Source organism: Drosophila persimilis, unplaced genomic scaffold (genome assembly GCF_003286085.1).
Source record: "Drosophila persimilis strain 14011-0111.01,24,50 unplaced genomic scaffold, DperRS2 tig00000735-arrow-arrow-pilon, whole genome shotgun sequence".
NCBI lineage: Eukaryota > Metazoa > Arthropoda > Insecta > Diptera > Drosophilidae > Drosophila > Drosophila persimilis.
The window spans coordinates 355,435-375,470 of NW_020825346.1; the positions used below are offsets into that span (position 1 = coordinate 355,435).

General features: G+C 46.6%; 1 protein-coding gene across 2 annotated transcripts; it reads right to left on the minus strand.

Moving 5' to 3' along the window:
* Nucleotides 1–8,764: 8,764 nt before the first annotated feature.
* LOC6599250 (brefeldin A-inhibited guanine nucleotide-exchange protein 3) lies at nt 8,765–19,614 on the minus strand. Of its 2 annotated transcripts, XM_026992497.1 has the most exons (8): nt 19,429–19,614; nt 18,597–19,000; nt 16,837–16,970; nt 15,916–16,556; nt 15,523–15,843; nt 14,184–15,468; nt 13,750–14,117; nt 10,227–13,677 (listed from the first exon to the last, which is right to left on the minus strand). In XM_026992497.1, the coding sequence occupies exons 2-8, from the start codon at nt 18,679–18,681 to the stop codon at nt 10,227–10,229; spliced, it is 6,285 nt and encodes a 2,094-aa protein (XP_026848298.1). In that variant the 5' UTR covers nt 18,682–19,000; nt 19,429–19,614. The 2 variants fall into 2 exon arrangements, with proteins under 2 accessions (XP_026848299.1, XP_026848298.1); XM_026992498.1 differs by lacking the exon at nt 19,429–19,614 and having other exon boundaries at nt 8,765–13,677; nt 18,597–18,681.
* Between the last annotated feature and the right edge of the window lie 422 nt (nt 19,615–20,036).

The following is a 20,036-nucleotide window of genomic DNA, read 5'->3' on the forward strand; positions in this document are numbered from 1 at the left end:
CACGACCAGATCGGCAGCTTTTTAGTCGAGATATAGCTTGTGGAAAAAACCAGTATTTCAAAGATACGCAAATCCAAATCTTTGGAAGGCTATATCTTGGACAAATAGGGCCAGATCGGAGAAGGACCTACTCTGTCGGGATCCTAGGAACCCAGACCGTCGATTGGCATCAAAATCTCGACTTCGAAAATGAGGCCGATTTTTTGAAAATTTAATGATGTAACCATCATGATTTTTTGCGAAAATCGTGAAAAAATTGATGTCCTTTTTTCCAATGGCAGTCGATTTTCAGGACTTTCCCGATCACGAAAAGACATGCCACGCCCAGATCGGCAGCTTTTTAGTCGAGATATAGCTTGTGGAAAAAACCAGTATTTCAAAGATACGCAAATCCAAATCTTTGGAAGGCTATATCTTGGACAAATAGGGCCAGATCGGCGAAGGACCTACTCCCTCAGGATCCTAAGAACCCAGACTGTCGATTGGCATCAAAATCTCGACTTCGAAAATGAGGCCGATTTATTGAAAATTTAATGATGTAACCATCATGATTTTTTGCGAAAATCGTGAAAAAATTGATGTCCTTTTTTAGAATGGCAGTCGATTCGCAGGACTTTCCCGATCACGAAAAGACATGCCACGACCAGATCGGCAGCTGTTTAGTCGAGATATAGCTTGTGGAAAAAACCAGTATTTCAAAGATACGCAAATCCAAATCTTTGGAAGGCTATATCTTGGACAAATAGGGCCAGATCGGTGAAGGACCTACTCTGTCGGGATCCTTGGAACCCAGACCGCCGACTGGCATCAAAATCTCGACTTCGAAAATGAGGCCGATTTTTTGAAAATTTAATGATGTAACCATCATGATTTTTTGCGAAAATCGTGAAAAAATTGATGTCCTTTTTTAGAATGGCAGTCGATTCGCAGGACTTTCCCGATCACGAAAAGACATGCCACGACCAGATCGGCAGCTGTTTAGTCGAGATATAGCTTGTGGAAAAAACCAGTATTTCAAAGATACGCAAATCCAAATCTTTGGAAGGCTATATCTTGGACAAATAGGGCCAGATCGGTGAAGGACCTACTCTGTCGGGATCCTAGGAACCCAGACTGTCGATTGGCATCAAAATCTCGACTTCGAAAATGAGGCCGATTTTTTGAAAATTTAATGATGTAACCATCATGATTTTTTGCGAAAATCGTGAAAAAATTGATGTCCTTTTTTAGAATGGCAGTCGATTCGCAGGACTTTCCCGATCACGAAAAGACATGCCACGCCCAGATCGGCAGCTGTTTAGCCGAGATATAGCGTTTAGAAAAAACCAGTATTTCAAAGATACGCAAATCCAAATCCTTGGAAGGCTATATCTTGGACAAATAGGGCCAGATCGGTGAAGGACCTACTCTGTCGGGATCCTTGGAACCCAGACCGCCGACTGGCATCAAAATCTCGACTTCGAAAATGAGGCCGATTTTTTGAAAATTTAATGATGTAACCATCATGATTTTTTGCGAAAATCGTGAAAAAATTGATGTCCTTTTTTAGAATGGCAGTCGATTCGCAGGACTTTCCCGATCACGAAAAGACATGCCACGACCAGATCGGCAGCTGTTTAGTCGAGATATACACACTTGATCATAATAATAGGTACACACATCTACGTAAACTTTAACATAACAAAACGCAGTTGTGTTCAATATTTGAAACTTAAAATTAGTTTTCAATTATACCAACAGTATTTGTTTTCAATAAAAAAAACTTTATTATATTATAGGATAATGTTATAAAAGAAAAGAGAGCAATTTGTACTTCAGAGTCAATGTCAGGCTGCTCAAAATAATAGGTACACTTCAAGTTTTGTTATGAAAAAAGTTTTTTAACTGATTATTATTATTTTTTTGTTGCATAAATGGGATTTATAGTTAATATCCGATGTATCCACCTTTATTTTTTGTCACCTTTATAATTATTTTTGGCGTACTTGTAATAAGCGTCTGGCAGGTGTCTCATATCACAATTTTTGGACGCCCTCGCATAATTTTTGATTATTTGAAAATGAAAACTTAGCTAATTTTGTTTCGTAAATCTCCCCACAAGTTTTCGATTGGATTTAAGTCGGAAAATTTAGGAAGCCACTTTAAAACGTCTATTGTTTGGTCCTCAAAAATGTTGGTCAAAAGCTTAGATGTGTGTCTTGGGTCGTTATATTACTTAAATACCCAATGGAAACTCATGTTTTCTTCAGCATAAGGTAGCATAACTGTCTGCAATCTGGGTTTGTATTGCTCAGCGTCCATTCTGTTCGTTGTCAGGAAAAATGGACCTACGCCGTACCAGGATGAGCAGCCCCATGTCTTTAGCTGGCACCTCCATGTTTGAGAAATTTTTTGTTTGAAACATGGATCAAAATTCTTTCGTTTAGGGCTTCCTACATTGCTTTCACATTCATTCCCTAATAAATTTATTTTAGTTTCGTCGCTCCATAAAAGGCTTCTCCACTTTTTCTCTCCGGCGCATCCTGCGCAGTCTTTATGATCTTTAGCAAAAGTTTGCCCCATGGCTAAATTTTTTTGACGCGTAAGTGGGACCTTTCTTTCTATTCTCCTTGGAAGGCTGGCTTGTTGTAGCCGTATACGGATCGTTGGAGCACTAACTTCTAGTGCAATTTCTGATGCAATAGCCTTTGACGACTTAAATGGGTCCTTATTTCTCAAAGAAAAGTATGTAGTGGTCAAGTGTTATGGTTGTTTTCTGTGGCTTTCCGCGAGTTTCCTGACTAGGTTTTAATTTTTAAAGCATTGTAATAAAATTATGAGACCTTTTCATTAATCTGGCAATGGCCCGAAGATATTGGCCTTCTTTTTCCAGACTAAGAGCCAATTGGGCTGTACAATAAGACTTTCGGCCTATTCTTGTAAGAAAAAAAATAATTATTTGTTTATATTTAGACTGTTGTTAAATGAAATGGATGTTTAATTGCCAAATAGTCAAGAATTTCCAAATTATTCACTTGATATTCAAAATTTACTGACACTGTACCTATTATTTTGATCAGCCATAATGTGATGTCAACTCGCAATTTCGCTTAAAGCTCTGTTATTCGGCGGTTTCCCTGTTTCATTTTTTTGTCACGGAACTGCAATACATTGACAAATAAAACATACCAAACAAAATTTTGTTTTCAACACTTAAAGTACGATAAAACTAATTATTAATGAAAAGCTTCAAGGTGTACCTATTATTATGATCAAGTGTGTAGCTTGTGGAAAAAACCAGTATTTCAAAGATACGCAAATCCAAATCTTTGGAAGGCTATATCTTGGACAAATAGGGCCAGATCGGTGAAGGACCTACTCTGTCGGGATCCTAGGAACCCAGACTGTCGATTGGCATCAAAATCTTGACTTCGAAAATGAGGCCGATTTATTGAAAATTTAATGATGTAACCATCATGATTTTTTGAGAAAATCGTGAAAAAATTGATGTCCTTTTTTAGAATGGCAGTCGATTCGCAGGACTTTCCCGATCACGAAAAGACATGCCACGCCCAGATAGGTCCATAAATAGTCGAGATATACCCAAAGAAAACGTGAAAAAATCGGCAATTTTGATCGCAAGTCGAGGATTATTGTTGGACAACCAAATAAATCTTTGGAGAACATTTTTCTTGTAGAACATTTAACAACAACAACAGACTACAACAAGCCAGTTTTGTTTTGTTGTTTTCTCCACTGTTTCTGGCCAGATCAGTGTGATGGCTTCCTGTGGTCGAAAAAATGTGCCCGACTTAGTGGAGCCCTTATCAAAGATTCTGAATATTTTTCCCAATCAAACCCATTAGTATTTATTTATTTATTTTATTATTCGACAAAGGAATCCAAAAAATCCTTACTAACTTATTTCCATCTTAAATAGTAAAAAAAAAACAAAAAATTACGATATCATACATGAAATAGCTGGCATTGCGCTGGCGAAGGGCCCAACAGATGGGCTCATTATTGCTATAGTTGGTCTGGTGGAGATTAGCCACAAAGGTTGCATGGGTCCTTGGGGTCCTGGCAGGCGTACTCACGCCAATCCTACTAAGCAGGTCAGGGCATTTGATTTTACCCACTCAGAGGTTATAGGTAAAGATCTGAGCATCAATGGTCGTTCCACCCTAGAGGGAGGAGAGATGCACGAGGCGAAATCTGCGAACTTTCTGGATTAGCTCACAGGCTCTTCGGCTCTGGCGTTCGGCTATTGTCACGTCATCATGAGCCAGCCCTGACGCCCATTTATACGCCGCCGAATCAAACGATGGGCTACAGCTTCAAAACGCGTAACTGAATCAATATTATGTATACAATTATGGAAATATTTAAAAATATATCTTCCTACATAGAGGACCTATGTTTCCTTTGCCATAAAGCATAGCCTATCAAAGCATACCGCGGCGTATTCGAGACAGACTGAGTCCAACCCCAGCCAGACAGAATTGTATCCCAGCAGGACAGAAGCGCACTCCCTGCAAGATCCGAACGTAACAAGCCATTGTCATCCTTCGACCTGGCCATCGACAACAAGGACTTCGAATATGACAACCAAGGGAGAGGCTACGCGAGCTACTAGATTTTAGAAAGATATCGTTGTTGTTAGGTTTAAGATAGATACAAATGTTTTCCACTTGTTTATTTATTTATACTAAGCTAAGTTTTGATCAATAAAACTATTGAAAAATCATCCTTGCTGTATTCTGTATTGGGGAAACTGTCCCGATTACAAAAAGGCGTGTCACGCCCTGATCGGTTCACAAATAGCGGAGAAAACTAAATTTTGTTGATTGGGGAAAAGTATAGTTGGGGTTGCTGAAGTCCTTGCCGAAGGATCAAGGAAAATTTTCTGATCCCGGCGGGCCATGGCACGTCCCGATCGGGTCACAAATAAGGGAGAAAACAATATGTATATGTCTGGTGAAAATATGCTTGATCCTTGGTCCTTGATAAGGACTGTATTAGATCAAGGATGCTATTCCGAACACAGGAAGCACGTCGCACGTCTCGATCGCTCTGCAAATAGCCGAGAAAACTAAATATATATGGTTGGGGTCTTTGGAGTCCTTAACGAAGGATCAAGGACATTTTTCTGATCACGGTGGGCCAGGGCACCTTCCACTCAGGCCACAAATAAGGGAGAAAACAAGATATGTATATATGTCTAGAGAAGACATCCTTGATCCTTGGTCCTTGATAAGGACCAAATGCATCAAATCCAGAATGTTATTCCGAACACAGGTCGCATGTCCCGATCGGGCCTCAACTAACGTAGAAAACAAAACTGGCTCGTAACTAGCTTTGAAAACGTAGTTCAAGAAATCTCCGATGGGAGCGCCACCGTACAAAAAGAATAGAGTCGCGTTAAATGGCTGAGATACCAGGCGAACAGAAATCAGTAGAAGGTAGCTGTTTTTTTTTAATTTTTTGGGTCCCCAAAAGTATGCAACTTTATTTCATTTTCTGCAGTTTCTTGCTGCTGATTTCTGTTCGCCTGGTATCTCAGCCATTTGACGCGACTCTTTTCTCCCTTATTTGTGACCCGATCGGGACGTGCCATGGCCCGCCGGGATCAGAAAATTTTCCTTGATCCTTCGGCAAGGACTTCAGCAACCCCAACTATACATATTCAGTTTTCTGCGCTGTTTGTAGGCTGATCTGGGCGTGCGATGGCTTCCTGTAATTGGAAAAATGTCCCTGATTTGATGGAGTCCTTATCAAGGATCAAGGACCTTTTCCCCAATCAACAAAATTTAGTTTTCTCCGCTATTTGTGAACCGATCAGGGCGTGACACGCCTTTTTGTAATCGGGACAGTTTCCCCAATACAGAATACAGCAAGGATGATTTTTCAATAGTTTTATTGATCAAAACTTAGCTTAGTATAAATAAATAAACAAGTGGAAAACATTTGTATCTATCTTAAACCTAACAACAACGATATCTTTCTAAAATCTAGTAGCTCGCGTAGCCTCTCCCTTGGTTGTCATATTCGAAGTCCTTGTTGTCGATGGCCAGGTCGAAGGATGACAATGGCTTGTTACGTTCGGATCTTGCAGGGAGTGCGCTTCTGTCCTGCTGGGATACAATTCTGTCTGGCTGGGGTTGGACTCAGTCTGTCTCGAATACGCCGCGGTATGCTTTGATAGGCTATGCTTTATGGCAAAGGAAACATAGGTCCTCTATGTAGGAAGATATATTTTTAAATATTTCCATAATTGTATACATAATATTGATTCAGTTACGCGTTTTGAAGCTGTAGCCCATCGTTTGATTCGGCGGCGTATAAATGGGCGTCAGGGCTGGCTCATGATGACGTGACAATAGCCGAACGCCAGAGCCGAAGAGCCTGTGAGCTAATCCAGAAAGTTCGCAGATTTCGCCTCGTGCATCTCTCCTCCCTCTAGGGTGGAACGACCATTGATGCTCAGATCTTTACCTATAACCTCTGAGTGGGTAAAATCAAATGCCCTGACCTGCTTAGTAGGATTGGCGTGAGTACGCCTGCCAGGACCCCAAGGACCCATGCAACCTTTGTGGCTAATCTCCACCAGACCAACTATAGCAATAATGAGCCCATCTGTTGGGCCCTTCGCCAGCGCAATGCCAGCTATTTCATGTATGATATCGTAATTTTTTGTTTTTTTTTTACTATTTAAGATGGAAATAAGTTAGTAAGGATTTTTTGGATTCCTTTGTCGAATAATAAAATAAATAAATAAATACTAATGGGTTTGATTGGGAAAAATATTCAGAATCTTTGATAAGGGCTCCACTAAGTCGGGCACATTTTTTCGACCACAGGAAGCCATCACACTGATCTGGCCAGAAACAGTGGAGAAAACAACAAAACAAAACTGGCTTGTTGTAGTCTGTTGTTGTTGTTAAATGTTCTACAAGAAAAATGTTCTCCAAAGATTTATTTTGTTGTCCAACAACAATCCTCGACTTGCGATCAAAATTGCCGATTTTTTCACGTTTTCTTTGGGTATATCTCGACTATTTATGGACCTATCTGGGCGTGGCATGTCTTTTCGTGATCGGGAAAGTCCTGCGAATCGACTGCCATTCTAAAAAAAGGACATCAATTTTTTCACGATTTTCTCAAAAAATCATGATGGTTACATCATTAAATTTTCAATAAATCGGCCTCATTTTCGAAGTCAAGATTTTGATGCCAATCGACAGTCTGGGTTCCTAGGATCCCGACAGAGTAGGTCCTTCACCGATCTGGTCCTATTTGTCCAAGATATAGCCTTCCAAAGATTTGGATTTGCGTATCTTTGAAATACTGGTTTTTTCTAAACGCTATATCTCGGCTAAACAGCTGCCGATCTGGGCGTGGCATGTCTTTTCGTGATCGGGAAAGTCCTGCGAATCGACTGCCATTCTAAAAAAGGACATCAATTTTTTCACGATTTTCGCAAAAAATCATGATGGTTACATCATTAAATTTTCAAAAAATCGGCCCCATTTTCGAAGTCGAGATTTTGATGCCAATCGACGGTCTGGGTTCCTAGGATCCCGACAGAGTAGGTCCTTCACCGATCTGGTCCTATTTGTCCAAGATATAGCCTTCCAAAGATTTGGATTTGCGTATCTTTGAAATACTGGTTTTTTCTAAACGCTATATCTCGGCTAAACAGCTGCCGATCTGGGCGTGGCATGTCTTTTCGTGATCGGGAAAGTCCTGCAAATCGACTGCCATTGGAAAAAAGGACATCAATTTTTTCACGATTTTCTCAAAAAATCATGATGGTTACATCATTAAATTTTCAAAAAATCGGCCTCATTTTCGAAGTCGAGATTTTGATGCCAATCGACGGTCTGGGTTCTTAGGATCCTGAGAGAGTAGGTCCTTCACCGATCTGGCCCTATTTGTCCAAGATATAGCCTTCCAAAGATTTGGATTTGCGTATCTTTGAAATACTGGTTTTTTCTAAACGCTATATCTCGGCTAAACAGCTGCCGATCTGGGCGTGGCATGTCTTTTCGTGATCGGCATATCATTAAAATACTGGTTTCTTCTGTACGACAGAACTGAGTCAGTCAGTCAGAAAATGAAAGGAACAAGCGGAATTGAAATGACAGCTTTGATACTGTGCACAGTGTGATTGTTGACCTGTTACCTCGACTCACTATAGTGCGCACACTTGTACCGGCCTCTTCTTTAAGGTTTATAAATACATTAGAGAATATACATACATATGTACATATGTGTAGTCCCCCTTCCTTGAAAAACACATTTAAATTGTTTAGTTAAGTTGCGAAAGCGTTGTTAAATCATTTTATTTTCATTCCACATTACATATGCACACTCTTGGAGAGTTTTAGTACTAACATATGGTTACTTAGCATATGGTCCTTCCATACTACTATCCGGTCCTGTGATCGTTCTTCCGACAGAGCTTTGCGCACTTGCACTTTCACTTACACTCTCTTCTCGCACTTACAGTTTTACAGTTTTAAGATAGATTCGAGTACAGTTAGAGATTCTCATAATAAGAGACGGGGCAGGGAGAGAGATAGAGAGAGCGACAAAAGACGAGTAATGCTTATAGAGAGGAGGCAAGATGGGGCCAAGTAAATAACACAAGTACATAGTTCTTTATATATGTATATGTATATAGTATATGTATGTATGTATGTAAATTTATGTGTATATACCACGAAGCGAAAATAAATAAATATTTATGTATACTTTATATGTATATGGTATATGTATAGATTTGTAGCGCTGTTGCTAATAGTTTCACATATAAAAATGTTTTCCGTTTAGACATTTACAACATCGAGTACAACTATAATACATATGTATAAGTACATTCATTTATATGTATAGTTTTAATGTATATAGTATATATAGACATCTAACTCTTTAGATCTTTATGTAGGGCACATAGCTTCATATATATATTTATGTATATGTATGTATATGTATATGTATATGTCTGTATGTATGTAGCGCGGGCGTGGGAGTGCGTTTACTTTTTTAAAGGTAGAGCAGTAGGACTGATCCCCCAAAAAGATCGAGAGTTCCAGTTCTTCCTTGAGCTACTTTCTTTGGTTATCGGTTACGGATCAGCTCCACTTAGTTTAGTTGGGTTTTTTCTTCGAAAATACAGAGAGGCTAATAAGCTTCGGATAGTGCAGGAGGTGATAGGTTATCCTTAATTTTTGTTTGCTTTGGTTTGGTTGGGTTTGGTACCCACTGGTACATAGGTATGCAAGTTTTGAAAGGCAGCACGGGACTACTCGGACACACATATGCACATGCTATATTTGCAGTACAATATGTGTATCATATCGTATGTCTCTATATGTTTTAGGCTGTGTTTGTTAGTGTGTGTGTGTTAGTGTGTCTAATCGTTAATGGTGGTAATCGTGGATTAATGGGCGGCACTGATTTTGTGTTAGTTAACATTCGCTATAAGTTTTACATACGTTTACAGTTTGCTATAATCTTAATGCATATTATTTTATATTATATTATATTATATTAGATTTCTTTGTGTTGCTATTGGGGGTCGGGTTGGGCTTCTTGGTTGGGATCTGCTTGGGAGTCAGTGCTAGCTAACAGTTCTTTACAATAAACGTACATTGGGGAAAAGTGCTTTCAGGAGGGGCGGCTTTCAGGTTGAGAGAAAGTTTTCGACTAAATATAATTTACAGGACTACACACGTTCTTGACTAACGCTGTTGCTGCTTCTGCTTATGCTAGTTCTTCTAGTCATCTACTTCTTCATCTTCATCTACATATCTTCTTCAGAATCCTGACCTTAGTGATCTTTCTTCTTTTCCTTTCCTTCGGTTTCGTTTATACCGTTGTACTTTTGCTTAGTTTTGCTTTGTGCTGGCTGACATGTTGAGCTTTTACTTTGAAATGGTTTTGCCTGCTGTGCTGGGGAACTGCGGGCGAATAATAGAGACGGACAGAGAGACACAGAGATACAGATAGAGAGTGAGAGATAGAGATAGAGAGTTAGAGGGTGACCTTTGGCAAGGGCGTGAGCAGTTCAAGATGCAGACGTAGCTGTAAATTAGCCATTGGCAGGAGGACTAGGAATTAGGATTAGGAGAACTGGGAACTGGTAGCAGGATACAGGATACAGGATACAGGATACTGGATTCTGGAGTAGGGGCCGGTTTTAGCTGCGCCTACAGATCAAAATAAAACTCAACAAGCATTGCCTAAAACTGGTTGACCTTCAGCTCGTTGCCCTGCAGCTGGACAAGGCGGAAGGCCTCCCGTATGGTGGGCGTCATTAGCAGCTTGAGATTCTCTTCGGCCTCGCCGGGCAGCGAGCGCAGCAGCTCCATGGAGGCCACCACCAATTGGGCGAGCGCCGCCCGCTTGTAGTTCGAGTCCTTTAGAATGCTGCTGGCCCGCTGCTGCTCAATCTCCGGCGATATGGACTCGGCCTCGGACTTGGCCTGCCGATTCGTATCGAACGGATTGTTCCGGCACTTTGGCTGGAATTCGCTGATCAGCGTGGTCATCGTCACGTTCTCCTCCTCCTGCAGCTGAACGCATTTGCTGGGCGATCCACCCGATCCTGAGGCCTCGGTCATCTCGGCGTCAGCAGTCCCATTGCCATTCCCGTTCAGCGATATGCACATGGGTTTGCCCACCATTTGGTGCGCATGGGGATGGATGTGTGGGTGCGGATGGTGTGGCGGCGCCGCCATTGGCGGCTTCTTGGAAGCCGCCGCCGTCGCTGACTGTTGCTCCGGCCCCCGTAGCCTGCTGCTGCTCGAGCTCGTCTCGAGGTCGTGCAGGGCCGAATTGCTCAAGTAGAGCTCGCAGACCAGATTCCAGGCATCCTGCAGGCAGAACAGATACCGCACAAAGTTCTCCTTCTTCTTCACGGTGGTGGTGTTCAGCCGCGAGCAGGACTCCAGAATGAAGTTGAGATCCTCCGGCCCCAGGTTGTACACCACAATGTCGTTGAGGTGCGAGTCGACGAGGGCTATGTAGTAGATCATCCAGGAGGAGGTCATCTGCTTGTACAAATTGGCCGCGTACTCGATGTTGGACACCTTCTGCATGAGGAACTTGAGGCCAGGCCGCGAGTCGAACTCCAGGGCGGACATCAGGTACTGCTTGACGCAGCGCAGCAGTATCTCCTTGGACCGAAAGTCCAGATCATAGTCGTGGCTGGGCGTGGCCGCCGCACCCGCATAATTGTCGAAGATGCAGGTGGACACCGCTTGCGGCACGCACTTGAGCCGGGACAGCAGCAGCTTGGCCACCAGCTGCAGCAGCATTTGGTTGGCCAGCAGCCCCACCACCAGATTCTTGAACGGAATCCGTATAACAAAGTTGTCAAGATTCGAATTGAAGCCATTGTTGAGGGGGTACAGCAGGAAGGAGTAGCTCCGGTCGTCCGACAGCTTGCATTGGCTTCCCGCCCCCGTACCGGGTCCCGTGCCACTGGGCCCCTGTCCCTGGCCGGGCTCCCGCTGATTGTCGGACAGGAAGACCTGCTGTGCCAGCGAGTAGATGCGGGCCAGCTCCTCCAGGCTGCTGTCGCGGCGGGCGGCCACCTTCACGTTGGCACAGTCCCCGTAGAAGCTGTTGGACTTCTCGTGGAAGGCGAACGAGAGCTGTCGCAGCGGTGCGATGGTCACGGTGCAGGCGCGATGGATGGCCGAGCAGGCGATCATCCACTGGGACTCGTTGAACAGCATGCCCGTCGATAGGATGACGTGCTTCAGGCAGGACACCGAAATGCGTGCAATCGCCTCCTGTGACTGCGCAGCGCACTCGATCAGTACGAGCAGGAGCTGCTTGAGGGCCAGCGTCGCCGAGCTGGATATTTTGGTGGGGGACTCGATGAGGTTGCTGCTGCCGCTAGAGGTGGAGGCAGCCCCAGCTGAAGCTGGGGGCACCCCCGAGCAGCCCTTGCTCTGCTCCTCGCTAGCCGAACTGGAGCTGCTGTCGTAGCGACTGCTGTCGGGACCCGCCTGTGTTGTGGGATTAAGATTCAGATTCGGCAGCTCCTGCTGTTCGATCCGCTCCGTCACGAACTTGAGCTTCGAGTAGATGAGATTATCGGCGGGATGGACGATCTGGGCGAGACGCGTCTTGGTCCCAGCGCCCAACCGACGCTGCTCGGGCACAGATTTCTCAATAAACTCCACCACCAGATCGGTGGTCATGCAGCAGCAGTGCTTGAAGTTCTTCTCGATCAGCTGCCAGGAGGCGCCCGTCTTGTTGATGTACCGCAGCCAGTCCTGGATCATCGGCACCAGCAGATGATTGATGCAATAGAACCCGAAATCGATGCCCGGCGTGGCCAGCAGGTTCTTGAAGAGCTTGAAGATCGTCTGCAGAATGGGCGCCTGGTGCGAGTAGGGACAGACGATCAGGGAGTTGGTGAGGCCATCCAGCAGGAGGAACCACACCTTGAGCACGCCCGAGGGCTTGTCCATCTCATCGATCTTCACGATGGTGTCCTTGTCGATATGCAGGGAGCGGTAGGAGATCATGTACTGCTCGTTCCGTGTCTGCAGATAGTCGTTCCCAAAGTAGGTGAAATTCTCCATCGAACTGGGGATGTTCGCATCGATAATGTGCGTGTACGAGATGCCCTTGATCTTGTACGTGGAGTGGAAGTTCGGGCACTTGGGCATGCTGTACATGAAGCCCAGGATGCTGGAGCAGCGCTCCAAGAAACGTAGCGTTTCGTGCAGGAAGTCTGTGGGCCTAAAGGCATTATCTTCGTCTCCTCCGCCAGCTGCTCCTCCTCCTGCGCCATTACTGGAGCCGGTACAAGTATTGTTGTTGTTGTTGGTGCCACCGCCTGAGATCTCCAGATAGGAGAGCAGACACAGAATACAGTCGAGTCCGGCGTTGGCAAACACCAGCGTGTTGTCCGAGTCGAGAAACACCCGAAAGATGTCAATGATATTGCTCATGTTGAGCATCCGGCTGCGGGCATTGCGCAGCGTACCGAAGAGCGGCCTCCAGCCGGAGCGTATCTCGGTGCGATGTGCCTCCACCACTTCGTAGAGGCAGGCCACAATCTGATCCTGCACATCCACATCCGTGTCCATGCTGAGGAGATTCTCAAAGGGCTTCAGCAGGGCCTCGTTAAAGTGGAAATACGGCAGCTCCGATTGCTCCACCAGCAGTGCCGTTATTATGTCGTGTATGTACTCGATGGCCCGCTTCGAGATCATGCGATCCCTGTGGCAGGCGGCATCCATCAGATGCGGTCCCGTAATGGCCCACACCTTGAGCACGTGCAGCAGCGGCCTCGAGCTGCGAAATACCTTGAGCGTCACGTCTCCGATGCGATGCAGGAGCAGCGACATGGGCAGCGAATCGAGCTTCTTCCAGCCCTTGCTGGGCCACCAAACCCGTGTGCCCTTGCGGGCCACCTGGCTCTTGTACAGCTGGTCGCGCGAGGCGCGGCACAGATGTTTGAGGAACTGGCACAGTGACGGGAGGCTGAGCCGTTCGGCGGCATCGCTGAACAGATTCTCCGCCTGATGGGACAACGCGCACAGCACCTTGGAGGTGTCGCACTGGCTCAGCAGCACCGTCTCGTTGGTGCCCGAGTAGACCTTCAGTATGCACGTGATGTTCGTGTTGGGGCTCTGCATGGGCGCCTGCAGGAAGCTGTAGACATCGACGCTGCCGCGAGAAAAAGAGAGAGAGATTTGTATAGTCTTTTGCAGATAGACTTCGGAGACTGCCACGCCTTACCAGGTCTCATCATCATCGATGGGTATCGAAGAGAGATTCAGCTTATCCTGGGCATTGCCGTTGCTCAGCTTCTCGCCCGTCTCCAGATCCCTGCGACTGCTACCCGGCGATGCGGATATGGATGGATTCTGCATGCTAAAGATCTCATGCTCCAGCTGGCTCACGTGCCGGCAGACGGCAAAGATGCTCGGCCAGCAGTCGGCACTGTAGCTGCCCAGATTGAGGCCACCCGTGAGCACCACATCCATGGACATGGCCTGGCTGGCGGAGATGCGCGGTCCCGTGGTCTGGCACACATTGGAGGCCAACAGATTGAGGATCTTTCCGGCCAAATGCTGCAGATTGAGACTGTTGCTGAGCGTGGCCGCCTGTACCAGAAATGAAAAGATTATTTATGGTTCTTTTTGGGGTTACTCAGAGCAGACAGATCTTACCGAATGCAGTCCATCCAGGCACATGGCATACAAGGCCTCACCGTTGGACTTGTTCGCCTTGGCCTTAACTCTCAGTGTGCGCTTGGACAGAGCCACCAGTTTGTTGGAGGCAGACGTTGTCTGCAGATCCCCCAGCCCCGAGCTGAGCACAATCACCATGGAGTCCCAGCAGCAGGTGAGGAGGCGGCGGCACAGTTTCTTGGCAGCCTCCCGGCGCTTGTCGTGCTGCTCGTCATCGCTGTGCTTTACCTGCGTGGCCGTCTGCAGGCGCTGCCACTCGGAGAGCATCTGTGTGGCCCCCAGGCCGCCCGCATCGCACAGCATATCGACGAGGGCGCACCGCGGCCCAGTGCCCTCCAGCTGTTGGCGAGACATGGCCTCGAGGATGTTGCACATGGTCACAGATTGATAGAGCTCGCAGAGCCACGGCGATGATAGGTAGACCAGAACGCCCGTATTCTGCACGGAGGTCACGAACTGCTGCTCGGACATGGGCACCAGGATGTCTCGATTGGGGGGCGCCGGAAGAGCCTGATCGTAATAGCCGGCGCGCATCAGCTGGAGGCTGAGCAGCAGGGAGGAGTAGATGGCCAGGTAGATGCCATCCGCATTGATGGCCGTGAGATTGTAGTCAAAGTCGGAAAAGTTCATGCTGTTCTCCTGGCACACAGCCGACGCGAATTCCTGCATGGCCTCGTCCAGCTCCACGCAGCTGCGCAGGCGCAGGAGCTTCGGCACCAGATCTTGCCGCAAGGCACGAGCAAAGTCCCGAGCATGCTGTCGATCATTGTCGCTGTCCGTACGGATGGGCATAACAGGGGCCTCCAGGTGGGAGTAGGGCCAGCGATTCTCCACGCGCGACGTCTCATCACTGGAGCTGCTGTGCTCATCGTCCTCGGGCCCCTCCGTATCGCCCGAGCCATTGGAGGCCCCGTCCTGCTCGTTCGGCGGCTCGCCATCGCTCTCCGACCCCGAAGAGGTCTCGAACACATTCTGACGGAACTCCACAATTGCATCCCGATAGGGCGCCGGCAGCCGGGCCATGCTCTGGTAGGTCAAGGGTCCCGAATAGTCGGCGTCTTTCAGCAAATCGTGGCGGGAGTTCACGACCTGGACAATCTGATCGCTGATCATAGATTCGGTCAGCTCGCCGCTGCACAGCACCTGGAGGCTGTCCAGCAGGGCCACCATGCACTCGACGCTGGCCTGGAGGCTGGCCTCCGTGCAGGCGCTGCCCCCGGAGCCGCTGGCCCCGTAGGCGCACTCCTCCATGGCATCCACCAAGCTATACAACGTTTTTTTTATAGATTGAATCTCGTTTTGTTTCGCATTTACTTACAGTCTGAACAGGGCCATTTCATCGCTACAGCCCTGGGCCGTGTTCTTGTCCACGTAGAGGATGACAGCCAGATCGATCAGCCGCTCGGGGCTCTTGAATATCTCGCGGACACAACGCAGCGGCTCCGTGCGGTTCTGGGGCGACGGCAGCAGCAGCATACGATGGAACAAAGCCTCCAGCATAGGACGCAGCGAACCGTGGGCCCCGGCGATGCGCAGCAGCTGAATGGCCGTCAGGTATACGCATCGTGCCTGAGGTCCGTCCAGGCCAGGGCCCGTAAAGAAGCCGCGTGCCTCATTCTCTATCATGTGGAGAGCGTCTCTGCAACAAAAATGGAAATGGATATAAGAATGGTATAAAAGACGATGGCTGCCGCCACTCCAGTCCACTCACTTGTAGGTGAACTTTTTGTCCAGATTGATGCGTCCTGGGGAGCCCAGGGCGGCGGCCAATGTGGGGCAGAACTTTTGCCACAGGAAGGAGGTAAAGTGCGGATTGGCATGGACATTGCGGGGCAGGGCCGAGCTGAGGGTCAGTATGCATTCGGTTAGGTAGAGGGAGCTGTGATTCTCGCACTTCTTGTTCGGCGATGTGTTGACATTGGGCTCCACCAGACGGCTACAGAGCCACTGCATCACGGGTATCACCTCGTTGTAGACGGCCGAGGCCTGCGTCTGGGTCATCAGGCCCGCCGGCGCCGTCTTCTTCACCTCCTCGGCCTCCTCGATGAGAAAGGCGCAGAAGGTGCGCAGGCATTGGGAGGCAGCCGCCAAGGAGGCCGCCTTGGTGGCCCTGGAGCCCATCTCCCAGCATTCGCCACAGCGTGAGAGTATCTCGATGAGCAGGCGCCCATTCAAGGTGCAGGCCGGGGAGCAGGCCATGGCCAGGAAGAGCCGGAGCACATTCACCACGGTGTCCTCGCTGCTGGTCGATGGCAGGATGCCATTGGTGGCACGCAGCAGCTGCGATGGCAGCCATACGGAATCGTCCTCGGGCTCAAGGCCAATATAGAACCGTTCGTCCTTGATAACGCGCTGTAGAAAGGAGCCGAAATCAAACAGAATAAATACCAGAAGAAATACAGAAGAATGTGGATAAACAGAAGGGAAAGCAAAGGAAAGAACCCCCTCTCCTCTCAACAAGAGAGGCTGCCGGGTCTCCAGGGCACAAGAGATTTCCGAGCAATTAGCCAATCCAATCCCCGGGGGCCACACAAAGAGTACAAAATATGTACATTTTCAATGATAAATCTCCCCCTTCCCTTTCCTTCTCTTTCCTTTCCTTCCGTTCGGATCTGATTGTCCTGCCACTTACATGCAGCCCGTTGAGGCCCATCGTGATGAATTTTGGCCGCTTGGTGTCCAGTGCCATCTGCAGGGCCGTGAAGCAGACCGAGCGCAGCTCGTGCGACGGATCCCGGTGGATGCCATGCTGGCGGTACAGTTTATCTGCAAGAACATAAAGCACAAACCATCATCGGTATTGGAACGTTACAGCCAGCCAATCCATGGCCACTCGGAAAAACCAAACAGTAAAAACACTAAAATTTCCCCGCGATAAGCGGAAGGTGATTAAAATCCAAAAGAGTCACAAAGCCACAGAACCAGAGAGCCACAGGGTGATTTTCGGGCGAGGTCCAGACAGAGCCCCAGCACTCGACCAAATCATTGCCTACATTCCAGCAAAAGCCACAACGCCAACAACAAAATCAGGAAGAGTGCGTATGGAAGTGGGAGATACCCTAAATACTGGTTATATTTTACTTATAATCTTTTTATACCCGATACTCAAAATAAGTGTAGGGGTATATTAGATATGTGGTGAAAATGGAAATCGTTTCCGACCCCATAAAGTATATATATTCTTGATCAGCATCAATAGCCGAGTCAATTGAGCCCTGTCTGTCTGTCTAGGGCTCAAAGACTATAAGAGCTAGAGCAACGACATTTCGGATCGGACAGATCGGATTATGTTTTAGCCAAAAGAAACAAATCAAATGCAGTGGCTGCGACACGCTCAGACTGATTTTCTGCCTCTCTCGCACGCACTCGTCGTTTAATATAAGCGGCGTCTGCCAGAGGAGAGTCATACTGACTAAGTATCGGGTATAAATGTAGAGTTGCGGCAACTCACAACGTTCCCCCTCGTTATTATTATCTACTGCTGATAAATGCCAAAATTAGAGCAAACGAGCGGGAACAGGTACATTTATACGAGATACTCAGTCAGTATGCCCCCTCTCCGCCAGAGGGCGCACACTGCACGATGAAGAGTATGCTAGATATGGTTCTTCTCTACGATTCGTTTTTGGTTTTCTCGTATCTTCAAAATTTTGTATGCCACAGAATTTCGTCGTTTGTGAGGGCCGGAAGGAACGGAATTTTGTGTGTTTCGACACACATTCGATTTTTCATTTTCTTCTGACCAAAGAACCTATTAGGACTAAAAAAAAGCCCGAATATGATCGGATATTTCATAAAAGATGGCTGGGTAATACAACTTCAAATGGAATGTGTTGATGGCAGAGGATCTATGATGTAGTAGTCAGATATTACTCAAATTTCTAACGTAAATATATTTTTTTTGTTTTTTTGCAGTTTAAATGTACATATGGCAATGCATATGTTTAGTGATATATGTATAGCTACCTGAGTATGTAGCTATGTAAATATATGTTAGAGTTATCTGAACCATCAGGAAGTTGCGAGTTATCAGGGCAATGGGTCGGACAAAAAGGTTTTAGCATGGCTTCCCAACTATGTTACAATCCTTCATAGAGCCGCAGATCAAAACGATACTAAAACGAATATGCTCCACCCACAGCAACAACCCTCCAAGAAGTCATAAAGGAAGTGGAAATAGTAACGGTGAACATTGGCAAATGGCAACAACAAGCGACAAAAGGAAAGAAAGGCGGAAAGGCATGATGAACGAAAGGAAATTGCGTCTTCGCATGTTTTCAATATCGCTAGCTCGCTCTTAATCATTTTTGTTCTCTCCCTCTCTTTTGTCTCTCTCAGTGCTAGGAATACACGCACACACACACACACATATACATGCATAAAAACACATACCGTAAGCAATTTGTGCCGTTTGTCGCAACGCGTTATGCTTCGTGCCCGTCGACTCCTTGATAATTAGCAGAAAAAGGTCCTCCATATTGCACTGGGAGAGTAGGGCTACGGCCACCTCTCCGTCCTCCGCCCTCCGTCCCGCACTCTCGCTCTCACACCACCTAGCTGCTGCTTGCGTTCTGTTACTGTTGCTCACGGAGTGTCGTGTCCCGTTATGGGGTATGGTATTGTAGGCCTTGCTGCTGCTGTTGTTGCTGCTCCTGCTTGGGGCTGCCTTTTGAGGGGGTGGAAGGGAGGGAGCCTTAGTTGGCGAATGCCTCCTTGCACGCCATCAATAACAACTCCATTATTGCCGATGTGGCTGTTGCTGTTTCTGCTGCTGCTGCTGTTGCTGTTGTTGTCGCCTGTCAAAATTGGAGTAAAATCAATAAAATAACCAAGAGGGGATTGGATATTGTTTATGTTAGATGCCGCCATATGTGCCCCCTTGAAAGTACGCTCGGTATATCTGTGTATCTGTATCTGTAACCGTATCTGTGTACGTGACTCAACATGTCCTCCCACTGTTCGCAAAAGTTTGCACTGCATTGCATCTCGGGTGCACCTTCAAAAAGTTCAAACAGTGTGTATCCGTTTTCCTTGAAAACTTTTCGTACACCCACACATACACAATTACACACGCACTGCACTAGCTGCAACGGTGATTTTTCAATGCTGCTGAGAAAAGTCGTCTCGTACATTCCATATGCCACAGACCCAGACACAGACTTTTAACATAATATGTATTTTTATATGGTTTATTGAATGTTTTTTAGAGTCTTGAGCCATTTACCATATTGAAATAAAACTTCCTCGATAGCGGAAGGTGGTATTGAACAACTTTTCACTTGCTGCCTGCCACTTGTGGTTTGATGTGAGAGCCGAGCGGATGGATGGATCCGCTTTCTCCTCGATTCGTGTTTTTGTGTGGTGCCTCAAGCTACTGCAGTTGCCGTGTGACACCACAAATGTTGTTCTGGGCTGGCAACAAAAAGCGGTCCATTACGCAGGAACAAAACAGAGCAGAGCATAGCTAACAGCTATAACCGTTAGTTCTTGGCGATGCGCATGACCGGCGGCCAACAGCTGTTTCAGCATTGCTATCGATAACTGGGCCAGGGATATACCATGCTAGGAATCTGTTGTGTTAAATCGACTTTTTTCGATCTTTTAACAAAAGAATTTAATCGATTGATAAAAAAACCATCTTGGTATTTTATAGATAGATATATTAGATAGATAGATATTTTATGATATTAATCAGGGTGTTACAAAAGAATAAACAATAAAAAACTTGTCTCAACCGATTTTGATGTCAACCGATGTCTCGGCCCACGACTTCATGCTTAAATCGTCTCGGTCCAGACCCACATCATTGATGTTGCGATTCTTGTCGAACTC

What these genes read in the sequence shown, in the direction of transcription:
- LOC6599250 (XM_026992498.1), bottom strand. Translation starts at nt 18,681, where the DNA reads ATGGAGGACCTTTTTCTGCTAATTATCAAGGAGTCGACGGGCACGAAG. An exon ending in TGGGCCTCAACGGGCTGCAT is followed by an intron (nt 16,557 to 16,836) that starts GTAAGTGGCAGG and finishes TCCTTTCTACAG; the next exon opens with CGCGTTATCAAGGACGAACG. An exon ending in ATCGATGATGATGAGACCTG is followed by an intron (nt 13,678 to 13,749) that starts GTAAGGCGTGGC and finishes TTCTCGCGGCAG; the next exon opens with CGTCGATGTCTACAGCTTCC.